At 48.8% G+C, this 16,772-nt stretch overlaps 1 protein-coding gene across 1 annotated transcript in view; it reads right to left on the bottom strand.

Moving 5' to 3' along the window:
* Window positions 1-16,772, bottom strand: part of CDYL2 (chromodomain Y-like 2) — a 166,962-nt gene that overhangs the window by 16,419 nt on the left and 133,771 nt on the right. Inside the window, exons 3-4 of the mRNA XM_018061754.1 lie at window positions 10,113-10,330; window positions 774-946 (exon numbers count right to left, since the gene is read on the bottom strand). Coding sequence (XP_017917243.1) covers window positions 774-946; window positions 10,113-10,330 — 391 coding nt within the window. The remainder of the gene's footprint in view (window positions 1-773; window positions 947-10,112; window positions 10,331-16,772) is intronic.

The following is a 16,772-nucleotide window of genomic DNA, read 5'->3' on the forward strand; positions in this document are numbered from 1 at the left end:
GATTAGTGTGTATAATACTTGGGCATTACCAGAGGCTGGCTTTAACGTGAGGAGATAATATCTCTTTTTGATAAAAAAAAATAAATAAATAAAGTGGGATATAACCTAGAGTGTAAAAGCATCTCTAATTTTGGCAGGAAAATATCGGAGGTCCAATTAAACTCTGAATTTCAGATAAACATAAAACAATTTTCCAATAGTCATGTACAGATATGAGAACTGGACCATAAAGAAGGCTGAGCACCAAAGAACTGATGCTTTTGACTTGTGGTGCTGGAGAAGGCTCTTGAGACACCCTTTGTACTGCTAGGAGATCGAGCCAGTCAATCCTAAAGGAGATCAATTCTGAATATTCATTGGAAGCACTGATGTTGAAGCGGAAGCTCCAATACTCTGGCCACCTGATGTGAAGAGCTGATTCAGTGGAAAAGACCTTGATGCTGGGAAAGATTGAAGACAAAAGGAGAAGAGGGTGGCAGAGGATGAGATAGTTGGAAGGCATCACTGACTCAGTGGACATGAGCTTGAGCAAACTCCAGGAGACAGAAGAGGACAGAGGAGGCTGGCGTGGTGTAGTCCATGGGGTCGCAAAGAATTGGACACGACTGAGCGACTGAACAATTTTTTAGTATAAGTGTATCCCAAGTGCTGCATAGGATGGGATATACTCATGCTTTTAAAAATGTTTCCTTGTTTGAAATTCAAATTTAACTAAGCAGCCTGTATTTTCACATGCTAAACCAAGGCACGCCCCCCGGCGTGTGCAGACTCACCTGATGGCCTCTGCGATCCGGGTGCTCTCCTTCCTCCGGTCGCTGGACAACCTGCCGATCAGGTAGGAGTAATCCAGGCCGCTGCAGAACACGCTGCCCACAGCACTGAGGAGAAGCAGTTTGCTGTCGTCCGTGGCTGCGTTGCAGAGCGCACGCCGCACTTCCTTCATGATCTGCGGGCAGAGATGGATTTGTGGGAATGGCGAGTGGTCCCTCTAAAAGCAGGGCTCCTCCAGGCCTGTGTAGAGCCCTGGGCGTAGAGGAGAGTGAATCTGCTCTGCCCGTGCAGGAAGCCTCCCCTGCAGACACGCCACACCCAGACCAAAGAAAGAAACCCAAACCCAACTCCCTGTCCCGTCTCTGAAGCAGCACAGAGCACCAAGGAGGTGCCAGTGGGGTCAGCGGCTGCAGGCTCGGAAGCCGGGTGTGGAGCTGTCTAAGCCTGCTAAATCTCAGCAAGTCCTCCACCCGCATTGCTTATTTGGCCCTTTCCAAGGTGTGGGAAAATATTCCTGTGCACAGCCCAGGCAAGGTATGTCAGCTGTTGCCAGAAGTCCCAGTTTAACTATGCTCCTGCTTATCCTTTTTTTTCTTTTTCCATAGCAGCAGTCATTTATTTGAGTATATACATATATTGGGCTTCCCTTCTGGCTCAACTGGTAAAGAATCTGCCTGCAATGTGGGAGACCTAGGTTTGATCCCTGGGTTGGGAAGATCCCCCGGAGAAGGTAAAGGTTACCCACTCCAGTATTCTGGCCTGGAATATATAGTCTGTGGGGTAGCAAAGAGTCAGACACGACTGAGCGACTTTCAAATTCAAACTTCAAAAAAATACATATCAGTGCTGCTGAGGATACAAAGTGCTAATACCATAGCATATACCCAAAACCCACATGCATTTATGTAAACATTGCTACCTAGGATCAGGTTGCATCTTTTGGTCTCAAGATGCAATCCTGTCCATCACAGTTCTCTTTTCCAGTTTAATACGTATTGAATTGAGCAGTTCCATATATCCAGTAACAACAATGCTATCTTGTTTATCCTTAATTCCACTAAGATGCTCACATGGCTCAGAGGTCAAGTGAGAACTGGGCTTTGGCACCAGACCGACCTGTAACATTTTCCAGGTGCCAAGGAAAATAACCATTAAACACAAGCTCTATATCCAGCTAAACCATCATTCAGAGGCAAGGGTAAAGATCAGGCATTTTCAAGCAGGGAAGGATGGGGAGAAAGGATGGTTAGGGAGTTTGGGATGGACATGTACACACTGCTGTATTTAAAATGGATAACAAACAAGGACCTACTACTGTATACCACGGGGGACTCTGCTCAATGTTATGTGGGAGCCTGGATGGGAGAGGGGTCTGGGGGAGAATGGATACATGTATATGTATGGCTGAGTCCCTTCACTGTTCACCTGAAACTATCACAACATTGTTAATTAGCTATGCTCCCATATAAACTAAAAAGGTTAAAAATAAAAAAGATTAAGAATTTTCAGTAAAAGAATGCTTACTACCCTTAGGCCCTCACTGGAAGAACTAAAAAGGGATGCACTTCAAGAAAAAGAGAACTATATTCACAAAGAAAAACTGACTTGCAAGGAAAAGCAGCCAGCACAGAACGGAGAAAATGTGTCAGTAAATCAATGTAAGAACTGCCTATAAAATCATCATCAAACTGATAGAGGCCGACTGAAGGCTGGAGTCTGCACAAGGCAGAACCATAGCTTTAGGCAATAATACTGGGTGGGAAGGCCAGAGCTGGGGCATGCTGCGGCTCTGGAAATGGTGCAGAGGTCACTGTCACATTTAGGCTGATGCTTCTGAACTGTGGTGTTGGAGAAGACTCTTGAGAGTCCCTTGGACTGCAAGGAGATGCAACCAGTCCATCCTAAAGGAGATCAGTCCTGGGTGTTCCTTGGAAGGACTGATGCTGAAGCTGAAACTTCAATACTTTGGCCACCTCATGCGAAGAGTTGACACATTTGAAAAGACCCTGATGCTGGGAGGGATTGGGGGCAGGAGGAGAAGGGGATGGCAGAGGATGAGATGGCTGGATGGCATCACCAACTTGATGGACATGAGTTTGAGTGAACTCCTGGAGTTGGTGATGGACAGGGAGGCCTGGCATGCTGCAATTCATGGGGTCCCAAAGAGTCGGACACGACTGAGAGACTGAACTGCACTGAACTGACGTGTACATAACGGGCTTCCCTGATAGCTCAGATGGTAAAGAATCTGCCTGCAATATAAGAGACCCAGGTTCAATCCCTGGGTTAGGAAGATCTCCTGGAGAAGGGAATGGCTACCCACTCTAGGGTTCTTGCCTGGAGAATTCCATGGATAAAGGAGCCTGGCGGGGTCACAGAGAGTCAGATATCACTGAACAACTAACACTTTAACTTTTTCCCTTTCATGTGAATACAACTTAAGGAAAATGTCTCAAAAGTACATGAGTTACAAAGAATGGGTGGGGGAGGGTGTAAAATAAAAGAAGCTCACCCAATCCAACAGAAGTTAGGGAAGCAGGAAAAGTAAGTGCAGAAAGTGCATGAAAAGAGAAAACGAGGCATGTACTTGCCTGAGTGGAGCCGAGAGTCCAATAGGGGAGACAGTAAAGGAACAGGCTTTTGAACGATTGTTATTAAACATTCAAAAGGCAGAATCGTAGGGTACAGTGGAGACACTTTACGAGACCACTGGTTTTTAGATTGTACTTTAAGTGACCATGCCCTTTTATTAAGCACAGAGGTGCCAGGATTGCATCCATGAATTTCCACATAATGTTTGACCTGAAACGAAACTTCAGTGAGGGAGGGTGTGGTATCTCAATCTTGCAGATGAAGCAGGGAAGACTCAGAAAAACAAAGCCAAGGTCACCAGCAAGAGGCAGAACCAGGATACAAACCTCACCTCCCTTCTCTGCCCACTACCGCACACTGGAGGGTGACTTAAACAAATGGGTGAGTCTTTGTGGAGAAAAATAAAAACCACACACGCACGCTGAGACATCAGTCTGAATCAGAACTCTTGGGGCTTGAGCTTCATGAGGAGGGCGGGAGAAGTGCTTTCCATTCTAGCAGGGATAAGCCACAGACATTCATTTAAAACATCAGAAAAGCTAACAGATCACTATCATGTGGGTCCTTTAACCCATCTGCCTCCAGAAATAGACCGGCTCTCACCTATACATGAGCTCTGCTTCTCCGAGAGGCAAAGGAAAGAAAACCCTGTGCCGGGGACGTGAGTTGTAATTCTTCACGTGACTCCCCACCTGAGGGCCTGAACACTTGTCAACGAGCAGAACGGCCACCCCCTCTATGAGTTAAATGGAAAGCAGGTTCGTGTTTTGTTCATGTGATGAAAGAACAAACTAATTTTAATTTTTAAAGTGTACATATCTTGGGGACTTCCCTAGTGGTCTACTGGTTAAGACTCTGCACTTTCAATGCAGGGGGTGCAGGTTTGATCCCAGGGAAACTAAGCTCCCACCTGCCTTGAGGTGTGGCCAAAAAAAATAAATGAAAATGTATGTATCTAGTTAGTGTACTTTTCCTTGGCCTTTCTCGTGTTGATAATGCAACTTGGATGGAAGGCTGAGGGTCCTGCTTCTTGAAGGACCCCCTACCGGTCATATACTGTAACTGAAGTGTGGTTCTAAAATTCCTACACACTCCTGTGTCTTCTAAAACAGAGCCTGTCACTGCCTGTCCGTGTCACGTGCTAGCCTGTGATGGAGCAGTCCCCTCAGAGGCTCCCGGGCGCACCTCTGCTAACAAACGGAGCCGGACCACTGTGCATGTGGAAATCCTGGGTCCCTTCTTGATGCCACTGCCCTGCTCTGCACTTGGTGGCCACCGCCTGCTCCTGTGTGAATGTCTGCTGGAAAAAACACACCCCTCCGCTGCTGCTTCTACCTTCTGAGCTGCCAAGGGCTGGAACCAGATAGCCAAATCCATTAAAAGTGGGTATTAAAAGGGAACAGACCAGGGTCCCTCTCTCTCCTTCATCTCTACTTGCTGAATCCAGTCACCCGGGGCCCATATCCACTGAGATCACCCTCATGAAGACCTTCTCAAATATTCCCCACGAAATGCCAACTCCTTCTTCTCCTGACACCCCAAGAGCTTCTATCCCCTCCTATGACACTTCTACCAACTCCCTGGCAGAACGTGTGGGTCCTTACTTTATCCTGCCCTCTCCCTAACTTAAATCCCTGGGACAGGCAGCCTCTAAGGTAGCTGGTATTCACACCTGCGTGCAGTCCCTAGTGACTCGCTTCTAAGAAAATATGGTAAAGTCATGGGATGTTCCTTTCGAGAGGTGATTAAGACACAGGATGACTAAACTTGTCTCAGCTTTTCCCGGCCACAATCCAAGGCTTTCAGTATCTTAGTTCCCCAACCAGGGATTGAACCTGCGCCCTGGTAGTGAAAGCACCAAATCCCTAAGCCAGGAAATCCCCCCAGTCGTCCTCTTTCGCTCTCTCTCCCTTGGAGCTCTCAGTCTGGGGGAAGCAAGCTGCCACACTGTAAGCAGCCCTATGGAGACACTATGCCATAGTCCACAGTGGGAAGCCAATGGCAAGAAATGGATGCCTTTGGCCACCAGAGACCTAGGACCTGCCAACAGTCACTAGAAGGAGCGTGGAAGTGCAGCTTCCCCAGCCGAGTCTCAGGTAAGACTGGAGGAGCCACTGATGTGTCTGAAGTATGTAAGGGTGTGTGTGTGTGAGGAGTGGCCTGATCATATTTGCTTTTCCAGCAGATCACTCTGCTTCTGACGAACAGCTAACGGGGCAGGAAACATGAAAGTGGGCAGACTTGTTGGTGGGCTATGGCTGATACAATCGTGCAGACAAAACAGCTAGCAGTGTGGCCTCTCAGAGTTATGATGGAAATGGAAAGAAACATGACTGGCTTGAGGATGGTGTGGACACGGCAGATGCACCCCAGAGGGTGTGAAGATGCCTCCAGCGGGCCTGGGGGCCCCCGTGGAAGGTGGTGGTCTGTGGACTGAGGCTAGGGGCTACAAAGAAAACCCCAGAAACACAGTGAGGGCCTGAGGTCCTCTCCTAAGGAGAAAGTGGATGAGTTTTTAATCCCCAAGACTTTGGACCATCTATTTTGCTGGCTCTTTCTTGCAGGGGCATTTCCATTATTTCCCTGGCTCTTTGCTAGATTCCAGACAAGGAGAAATACGGCAACACTTGTGCTAGCCTCAGAATCCAGTTAATACGCCCAGTAATGTATGAGTTTCTGCCCATGGGGCCAATCCCGCCAACGTCACATACACAACTAGAAAAAGAATTCAGCTGTGATCCTGAAAGCGGCCTCCTTCCAGCCTCTCCCTGAACGAGCAGGGCTGGGTCTGCTGGCGGCCACTGTGACACCTCTGTTTCATCTTAACAACAATAGGAACATTCACTGAATACTTCCTAGGTGTCAGGGACTCTGAGAGCCTCTTTTGCAGACATTATCTCTAACCCCACAGGGAATACACTGTATGATTCCTATAAATGAGAACACTCAGAGAGGCAAAGTAATCCCAAGGGAGCAGAAAAGGAAAAGTGTTGGAGGCGGGATCTGATCCCAGTTCGGCCGGGAGGGGCAGGGCTCCGCTGCTAACTCTCTGCATGCTAAGTTGCTCAGCTGTGTCTGACTCACTGTGACCCCAGGGGCCGTAGCTCACCAGGCTCCTCTAACCATGGGATTCTCCAGGCAAGAATGCTGGAGGGGGTTGCCATGCCCTCCTCAGGGCACCTTCCCAACCCAGGAATCGAACACACGGATCTTCCGTTTCCTACGCTGGCAGGTGGGTTCCTCACCACTAGCGCCGCCTGGGGAGCTGTATTCCTTCACTAACATCACGTCACATACTGTCCCAGCTACTCTTCCCAGTTAGCCAATTTATCCACGGCGTCAATCCACTCTGGTTGCTGCGAGAGCTGAAACACCAGATCAATAATTGTTTTTCTGTCTTCCTCCTGTTCTGTTACTGACAGACACCAATTAGGAGTAAACCTTGCTAATCAACCAAACCTGAGTCTCAGGAGGTGAGAACCCGGGCGCCTGAAATTAGTCAGATGCCACACGCTTCTGTGATGACAAGGCAAGAGTTAATACACAAAGCTGCTGCAAAGAGAGAGGATGAACTGGCAGGCTCCACATCTATTCGGTTTATCAAAGGAAAATACCGTGCCTTTTTCAAGCACGCTTTTTAAAAGTAGTGAAGTAGAAAAAAAATCTGAGAAGAATTGGTCTCTTGGGAATGTTTTGTGAGGAGCTTAAAATAACAAGGTTTCCAGGTGTATCAACATGTGAATGGTGGCCTTTGGGATAAACCACAGGCCCTGGGCTCTGAGATCCATGCAGAGGTCTACACAGCAGAGAACCTAGAGGTGGTTCCGCTGAAGGTGGAGGAGGGAGTGACCCCAACACCTGCGCTTAGAAGAGGGGTGATGAGTCACCAGCAGGCCCCTACCTCCACAGCCCTGGCCACCCTCTTCCCTCACAGGCTGACATTCCTGCCCATTACCCACACAGTCCCCGAAAGGAACCACAGTCTGTGTAAATCATAGTGACAAGGGAAAAAAGGCAATAGAGAAAAAAAGATAAATTGGACTTCAAAGAATTTTGAATTGAATATCAAAGAGTGCTATCTAGAAAAGAAAAAGACAACCCACAGAATGGCAGTATCTTCAAATGACAACTCTGACAAGGACCCGGGATCCAGAGCATTGAGGGAATGCTGGTGGTTATAATGAGCTCAAGGACGCAGCACTGCCTGTCCCACCCACTTCCGGGCCCCCGAGTGGCACTGGACACAGCGGCAGTGCCAGGCCATCTGCACCGCCCCCGCTGGGTGGGTCACCAGCGAGCCGCCCCCTGACTGTGTCCGCCACCCCAAACCCATCCCGGGGTTCACCCTCCAGGTCTGCACTGCTGCTGCGGACCGGGAGTGCAGTACCACGGGAACGGGAACGGGGGTCTGCACTGAACTGTCTGCGCTGGCCAGGCGCTGGGCTGAGCGCCCTGCCCTCTGAAGCTGCGGGACCCCAGCCCTATTCCACTCTCTAGGCCCACGCTGTCTCATCTGAAAGACGTGAATTGTAATAACCCTACACCAGAAGGTGGGATGAAATGGGGTAAGAAGGATGTAGTGTGCAGAGCCCTGCGAGCTGCACCGTGCTCGTCTTGGTCACTTACCACTCTATGCCCTGCCCGGGTTGGTCCAGCAGGAGAAGACTGCTCGGATGCAAGTCTTCTCACACTGGCACTACCAACAATCTCTTCGCTGCCATCTGCTAAGCACCCCCTCTTTTGAATGGTGTTGTCTATGTAAATGCATTATGTATTCACTGCTTCCCTGTTCTGCTCATCTAGACATAAGCAGAATTAGCATTTTAAAAAGTAATAGAGATGGAATCCCCTGGCGGTCCAGGGCTGAGGGCTTGGTACTCTCACTGATGGGCCCTCAGGCTCAATCCCTGCTTGGGGAACTAGGATCCCGCAAGCCACCATGAGCCACAGTCGAAAAGAATAAAGAAAGTCAGAGAGAAAAAAGATAAACTGGACGTCAAAAACTTTTGAATTGAATGTCAAAGAATGCTATCTAGAAAGGAAAAAGACAGCTCAGAATGGCAGTATTTTCAAATCATAGCTCTGACAAGGATGTGATATTCAGAACACACAGAGAATGCGTAAAACTCAACTATAAAAAATTCCCAATTTTAAAATTAGGCAAAGGATTTGGACAGACATCTCTCTGAAGAAGACAAATGGCCAACAGGCACCAGAGGAGACGCCCAGCATCACCCATCATTAGGAAAATGCAAACCAGAACCACAATGAGATAGAGCCTCACAGCCACTAAAACGGCTGTAATAAAAAAAGACAGGCAATAACAAGTGCTGGCGAGGAAACAAAAAAACGGGGACCATCATACACCACAGTTGGGGATGCAAAATGGAGCAACCACCGGGGAAAATAGTTTGGCACTTTCTCATAAGGTCAAATATGCAGTTACCATTGTTACTGTAGCTCAGCCGCTCAGCTGTCTGGCTCTTTGCAACCCCATGGCCTGCAGCACACAAGACTCCCCTGTCCTTCACTGTCTCCCAGAATTTCCTCAAACTCATGTCCATTGAGTCGGTGATGCCATCCAACCATCTCAGCCTCTGCCATCCCCTTCTCCTCCTGCCTTCAATCTTTCCCAGTAAGAGGGTCTGTTCCAATGAGTTGGCTCTTTATGACCCAGCAATTCCATAATTAGGAATATAACCAAGAAAACCTTATGTTCACACGAAAACACATACACAAATGTTCATAGCAATATCATGCAAGATAGTCAAAAGTGGAAAGTGAAAGTGTTAGTCGGTCAGTCGTGCCCAACTCTTTGTGACCCTGTGGGTGTAGCCCCCCAGGCTCCTCCATCCACGGGATCCTCCAGCCAAGAATACTGGAGTGGGTTGCCATTTCCTGCTCCAGAGGATCTTCCCGCCCCAGGGATTGAACCCAGGTCTCCTCCATTGCAGGCGGATTCTTTACCATGTGAGCCACCAGGGAAGTCTGCACCAAAAGAGGAGCCAACCCAAACGTCCCTCAGTGGAGAGCTAATAGACAAAGTGTGGCCTACCCACACGCGGAGGAGGGGCGAGGCACTGACCGTGCTGCCACGTGGACAGACCCCTCAAATACTGTGCTGAGCAAAATAAGCCAGCCACGGGAGGCCACGCACTGCACAGTTCTGCATCTATGAAATGCCCAGAAGAGGCAAATCCACAGAGACAGGAAGGCCGTTCGTGGTTGCCAGGGACGTGGGGAGGGAGAATGGGGGTGGCTGCTAACGGGCACAGGGTTTCCTTTGGGGGTGATGGGAATGTCCCAGGATTAACGCTGATGGTCACACAGCTTTGTGAATACACTAAATACCACCGAACTGTACATTTTAAAAGGATAAAGTTTATGGTATGTGAATTATATCTCAGTCAATAAAACTGTAAGTGAGCTGAGTGAATATGATTCCATCTCTATCAGACATGCTGACTACCATTCAGTTTTGCTGGAGAAGCCCAAGATGTCATGTTTGGTTTCTGGGGTCAATACTGACTAATTCTGTGACCACGATCAGCTTATTGAATCTGTTTCCCAGGGCCTTCATTTTCAAAATGGGATACTGTAGTCACGGATCATAAAGATCAGACAGATGACGGATGTAGTGAGATCAGCAAATTGGGTCTCCAGGTCAAGTCTGCCTGGGTGTGGGTGGTCTCCACTGACTCCAGAGGGCTCAGAGAGCCAGCACCCACCCGCTGTCCCGTCCCTCTCACCTCGGGGGTCAGCGCGTTGTTGTCCGAGGTCTGGCTGGACAGCAGGATGTGCGTGAAGCCCTCTTCCTTCCGCACGACAATGTCCCGAAACCGACAGTTGCTTTCGTTCTGGCGGACGCTGTACCTGAGCCTTTTGTCGAAGACGTAGTCCTTCTCAGCTTCCAGCTTCCTCTTCACCGGGCTGTGCAGGTTGAGGCCCCCGTTGGTCAGAGCAGAGCCTTCCAAAATCAGAACACAGAGTGAGAAGCTGACTGCAGAGCAGCCACACAGGAGCGCGGCGGGAGAACACTCAGATTGTCGTGGGAAGGGTCGGGTGGGGCTGGGACCTCCGGGCAGCCTCTGTTCTGGGTGGTGAAAGGCTACATCTCCAAACATGGAAGAGCACAGAGAGGACTCTCTGTGAAGGACCCCGCACGATCCTTGATTCCCTCTCCCACACATCCACCCGTGAGCGCCCAGGTTCTGCTTGGATGCCTTCAGCAATGACGGATCCAGGAACGGTCCCTAAATAAACCACAAACCAAAAATACTGCAGCTTTACTCATAGTCAAAAACTGGAAGCAACCAATATGCCCTTGGGCTTTCCTGTGGCTCAGCCGGTAAAGAATCTGTCCGCCATGCAGGAGACCTTTTGATCCCTGGGTTGGGAAGATCCCCTAGAGAAGGAAAAGGCTACCCACTCCAGTATTCTGGCCTGGAGAATTCCATGGACTATATATGGGGTCACAAAAAGCCGGACACAACTGAGCGACTTTCATTTTCAACTCTGGTTAATTCACACAGTAGAATATTATTTTGCATAAAAAGAAGTCCACTATCAAGCCACAAGAATACACGAATGACTCTTCAATGCATATCACCAAGTGAAAGAAGCCCGTCCGAAAAAGCAACACATACCGCATGATTCCAATCATACGACATCTCAGGAAAGGCGAAAGTGTAGGAAAAGTAAAGAGATCATTGGTGGCCAGGGGTTCAGGTGGAGTAAGAGGAGAGCAGGACTGGTGAAATGTAGCGGACTTTTCTAGGGCCGTGAAACTACCCTGCAAGATATTACGATGGCGAATATGAGACACTGAACATTTGCCGAAACCTGAGGAACTTTATAGCATAGATGCCTTTGTTGCTGTCGTTCGGTCGTTAAGTCATGTCTGACTCTTTGCAACCCCGTGAACTGCAGCATGCCAGGCTTCCCTGTCCTTCACTATCTCCCGGAGTTTGCTCAGATTCGTGTCCACCCAAGGATGGAACGCAGAATGTGATAAAAAGAATCTAACTGTATGACAAGCATATGAAACCATCTCCCTGAAGGAGGATGGGGAAAGGTCCTGACTGAAGCAACTTTAGGAATGAGTGGAGCTTGTGAAACTGAAAATAACTGCATGGAAGCACTGGAGTCCAGCTGATAAAGTTGACTCCTACTGGGTAAACTGTTGTTTAGGCACTAGGTCACGGCTGACTCTTTGCCACCCCATGGCCTGTAGCCCACAGCCTCCTCTGTCCACAGAACTTCCCAGGCAAGAATACTGGACTGGGTTGTCACTGCCTTCTCCAGGGGATCTTCCTGACCCAGGGATCAAACCTGCAACCTTCTGCACCGCAGGCAGATTCTTTACCACTAACCCACCTGGGCGTCCCTGGTGGCTCAGATGGTAAAGAATCTGCCTGCAATGGAGGAGACCTGGGTTTGACCCCTGAGTTGGGAAGATCCCCTGAGAAGGGAATGGCAATCCACTCCAGTATTCTAGCCTGAAGAATCCCATGGACAGAGGAGCCTGGTGGACTACAGTCCATGGGGTAGCAAAAAGCTGGACACAACTGACCCACTTTCACTTTCACCTTGGAAGTAAGTGGAGGTAAGTAGGAGTTAAGAATTTCAGCCCATGGAGGTTAGTGGAGGTAAGTAGGAGTTAAGAATTCTGACATCATACATGAATGCTGGAGTTGAACAATTATGTAAATATATAGCAAGTGGGAGTGGAAGGTTTCTCTGTTTGAGTGGGAGTTTATAGAGAAATAAACGGAGGGAGCTAGAAGGATCCACGTGTTGATGGATGAACACTGAAGACATCAGTATGAACTTAACACAGGTACAGATGGTTACATACAGAAATATTTCTAGATAAGCGTGTCTATGCAGGTTCATATACACAGTGCATTTCCTCGCTCTGTCAGCTGAGAAGGCCCAGAGTCTGGCATCCCAATAGCAGTGGGCACCCCAAGAGACCAGGTCTTGTTTTCTGATAACCATTCTCAACAAAAGGAACAGGGGCTCTCTGGAGAAATAGGTGATTCCAGGCCTGGGGCAGGAAACAGGCGAGATAAGCTTGTAGAGACTGAAAGGGAGGGAGTAGCGAAACCAAAGCCAAAACAAATAACAACCTTCAAAGTGACAACACATGTCAAAGGACACAGGCGGCGGCTGAAAGAGCGCTCAATGGCCAAAGACGCGAGAATTTGAGCAGCTAAAGTATTAAAAGTGCAGACTGTGTTATAATTGAAAGTAAAAAATAGATATCCATGAGTCTAGATTGATATAATCAAATGACTGGACAATCGGGAGATAAGAGACACGAATCTGAGCAAACGCCAGGAGATAGTGAAGGACAGGGAAGCCTGCTGTGCTGCAGTCCATGAGGTCGCAGAGAGTCGGACATGACTTAGTGACTCAGCAACAAGAGACAAAGCTTCCGTGGACGAGAATCCCAAACAGTTCATGTAGACACCCTGTTCTCAAAGAGGTAGAACATAGCTTCTTTAAGGGTGTGCTTCATACCCTCCAAACGGTGTAGAAAGTGGGGGAGGGGGCTTAGTGGGGGAACAGGAACAGTGGAGAAACCTGACTGGGGCAGATGGAGAAGCCAAAGCCCCGTGATCAAGACCACCACTGACAGGGATAAGTCATGGCGTGGTGTGCACTCCTGATACAATGTGAGGGAGAAGGCGCTGGACCTCTGGGGTCTTCCTCTCAGAAGGGATAAGTCATGGCATGGTGTGCACTCCTGATACAATGTGAGGGAGAAGGTGCTGGACCTCTGGGGTCTTCCTCTCAGAAACCTCAACCCAAGTCTAATCATGAGAAACACACAGACAAATCCCAGTTGAGGGGCATTCTACAAAATACCTAATCATTGTACTGCAAGAATGTGAAGCTCATCAAAACACAGGAAAATCAGAGAAATTGTCTCAGGGCAGAGGATCCTAAGGAGACATGACAACGAAATTGGTGTGGGATCCTGGATAAGATCGTAGGATAGATGGTAGGATAAGGTATGGACTTTAGTTGATAATACTGTATGGATTAGCAGTTCATTGATTGCAACACATGGACCCTGCTAGTTTAAGATGTCATAAAAACAGGAGAGGCTGACTACAGGGTACGCACAGGAACTCTCTGTATTTTCTTTCCAAATCCTGGAAATCTAAAACTATTTAGAAAATAAAGGTAACTTTGAAAAAAAGAAAACTACACCCCAATTGATTCTGACATGCAAGAGGGTTTGAGTCCCTAGACCAGTGGTTCTTAAACTTGAGCAGACACCTAGATCACCTGGAGAAGGTTCGACCAGCCGGCTGGGTGCACCCCAGGCTGTTGCCCCTGCCCCAGGGACCGGACTGTGAGAACCAGGCTCAGGACAACTGTCAAGGTGACTCAGATTCTTAATGAGCATGGGGGTGGGGGTGGGCCTTGGAATCGCAAGAAGCAAGCCAAAGGCAGAGACCAGAAATGCTGCTCTGGAGCCCTCTCCTACCCCACCAAGATAAGCGCCCAGCCCCAAAAGGGCACAGAAACACCAGCCTCTGTGTCATCAGACAGCCTCTGAGAAGCCTCCTCATTTTGTCCCTTTCCATTACCCAAAGCGACAGGGCTTTGTCAAACACCACAATGCAGGTAAACGATTCAATGAACTCCGGAAAGCAAGCGTGAGCATTTAATTAAAAGGCTCATGGAAAGGGAGCTATTTCTTCAGGGTCAAGCTCAAAACCTCCAGCTCCTGAGAAAGCCTTCTTAATTGGAGCCAGCAGATGCGTGCTGGGGACCTCCTGGCAGAGGTTAGCTCATCACGGGAGCTGCTCTCAGCGGCGGCCACCCGGCTCACCCGTGAGAAGTCAAAAGCTCAGGGCTCCAGAACAGCAGTGTTTTCCCTGGGGCTGGGAGAGGTCTGACTTCACCTCTCCTGCCCTGCAACCAAGTCAAGGTGCTGGTTTACTTTTACATCAAGAAGGAGGACCTGAGGGTTACCTTTTCTGAGCAGCTCTGTAAGCTGCCTGTAAATTGCTCAACAGTCCTACAAAACTGCCCTTCTTGGTCCATTTTACAGATAGGAAAAGTGAGGCACTTGTGGGGAGCCAAAAAGGTTTTAAATGGCAGAGCCAGGATTAGAGGCAACTGCCCCTCCTCTTCATTCATTCAAAGTCTAATGAGTTATCACCTCCTCTGGGTCAGCCATCACACTAGATGTTGGAGGTCCAACAAAAATCAGAGAAATAAGGCCCATGCCCTCCTGGAGCTTGCTTCATGCCCTCTCAGAGGGTGGGAGACAGAAAGAAAACAAATAAACTAATCATTAAAATAATGATAAATGGGAAAAGATAGGGTGACGTGATAAAGAATACTAGGGATTCTCGGTGAGGGAGCCCATGGTCCTTCTGTTAAAGCATAAGAGGAAGCGGCCCCTAAGGGACCATCTGACCAAGTAATCCATATGCCTATTATTTACCAGGACACAGGGCTCACGTCATGAATGCTAACTTGGAGGACACACCATCTCTGGGCCAAGGAAGGCAGGAAGCCTCCGTGAGGGCCTGGATTCACTCACATACAGTAGCGTTAAGTCACCTTGAGCCCCACTCCGCTCTCCCACAGAGCTGCTCTCAAAGCTGCTACCCTTCTGGGGCACCATGCCTCCAGAGAGACAGGGGAGGCTGGTGGGGAAGGCACCATGGGGAACAGAATACACCGGAAGCAGGGAAGTTCGGGGCTTTACGGCCAGACAGCATGCGAATCCCAGCACTATGGCAGCTCATCGGGAGAAGCTGGAAGCCCACGAGCTCTCCAGCAGCATCTCCTTCGTTACAAGCTGGGGTCCGTGGTATGTGTTTTTGAGGGTTGTTCCATGTTAATTTAATTAAGGAACCGACATGGGATTAGCAAGGGCGTGGCTCGTTCTAGGCACTTTCAGAAATGTTAGCTGAAGGACACCAGGTCACTCCAAAGCTGAGGAATCAGTTGGTAAGTCTGTGTAGCCCCAGCTCTCCTGCTCCAAGCCCAGGACACGGGTCCAGGGGAGATGGGGTGCTCCAGGGGGAGAAGAACTGACTGCCTGATGAGGCAGAAGGCCAGAGTGAAACCCAGGGACGGACCAGCCTTCAAAGCCCACACCCCTCCTCTCAGGCTGGGGGCTCCCTACTCTCTCTGCACCCCCACTTTCCACACATGGAATGGGAGATGCCATCCCTGCCTCCCAGGATGATCAGGCTGGTTTCTTTCCTTCCACTCCCTTCAAGCCTTCTCAAGTTCCTTCCTTCCAAGTACAAAGGAGTATTTCCCATTAAGAAGGCCCCACAGACTCTCACTCTCACACAGCCCCTCTGCTCCAGACATGCAGAAGTGAAGGACACAACGCCGGGCTCACAGACAAGATACGCATCTCTGTGTGAGGGAGGCAGAGCAGCAACACAAAGCTCGCGGTGGGGGTGGGCGCCGGGAGCGGGGGCAGGAAGGGGGCGTGGGGGCAGCAGGACGCACGTCTCCCACATGAGGTGGGAGGGCGGGGCCGGGGGTGGAAACCAGGGGACGGGGTGATGTCCTCCACCAAGACAGGACAGCGACAACAAAGCCACATGCTGCCCACCACCAAGGCGTTACTGGGACCTCTGGGCCGGCTAGAGGGAGAGAGAGGAAGCAAAGAAAGACAAAAGCAACTTCCCTCTTGAAATGAGCCTGTCCGCCAAAATTCCAAAACAGGAAGATATCTAAGGCTTAGGATTCTAGCTGATAAAATCAACGCTGGTGACATGGATGGCTCCAAATCAAATCAAATAAATATTATGAGACAGTATGACATGGACTTTAAAACAGGAACGCTTAGGATGCTCCAAGCAATAGATGTGAGGGAAACAGTCATTTAAAATAAATAAATTCTCAGACAAAAGCAGACAGAAAGGAAAAGAGCACAGGGGTAAGGTAAGGAACTAATTAAAAAGCAAATGACAAAAAGGAAAAAAAATTGCATGCCATGGATAAAAGATCCCCAGACTAAAGAAAAATTTAAACACTGAGGACAAAAAGACCAAAATTCCTCCAGGGGGAGAAAAACAGACTGAAGATATGGACAGATAATCCACAAATATCACATAAAAACAGCTCTTATGTGTAAGAAGAGAATTCAACTTCGTTTAAAAGAATAATACAAACTAAAATTCAGAATGAAAGAAATGAACATTGAAACTACACTGAGAAACCATTTCTTACCCATTCACTTGGCAAAAGTTTAGAATCTTGACAATATACTCTCTTCTAGAGAATATGTGTGGAGAAGGCAATGGCACTCCACTCCAGTACTCTCGCCTGGAAAATCCCATGGGCGGAAGAGCCTGGTGGGCTGCAGTCCATGGGGTCGCTAAGAGTCGGACATGATTGAGCGACTTCCCTTTCAC

Source organism: Capra hircus, chromosome 18 (genome assembly GCF_001704415.2).
Source record: "Capra hircus breed San Clemente chromosome 18, ASM170441v1, whole genome shotgun sequence".
In the NCBI taxonomy this organism is placed as follows: domain Eukaryota; kingdom Metazoa; phylum Chordata; class Mammalia; order Artiodactyla; family Bovidae; genus Capra; species Capra hircus.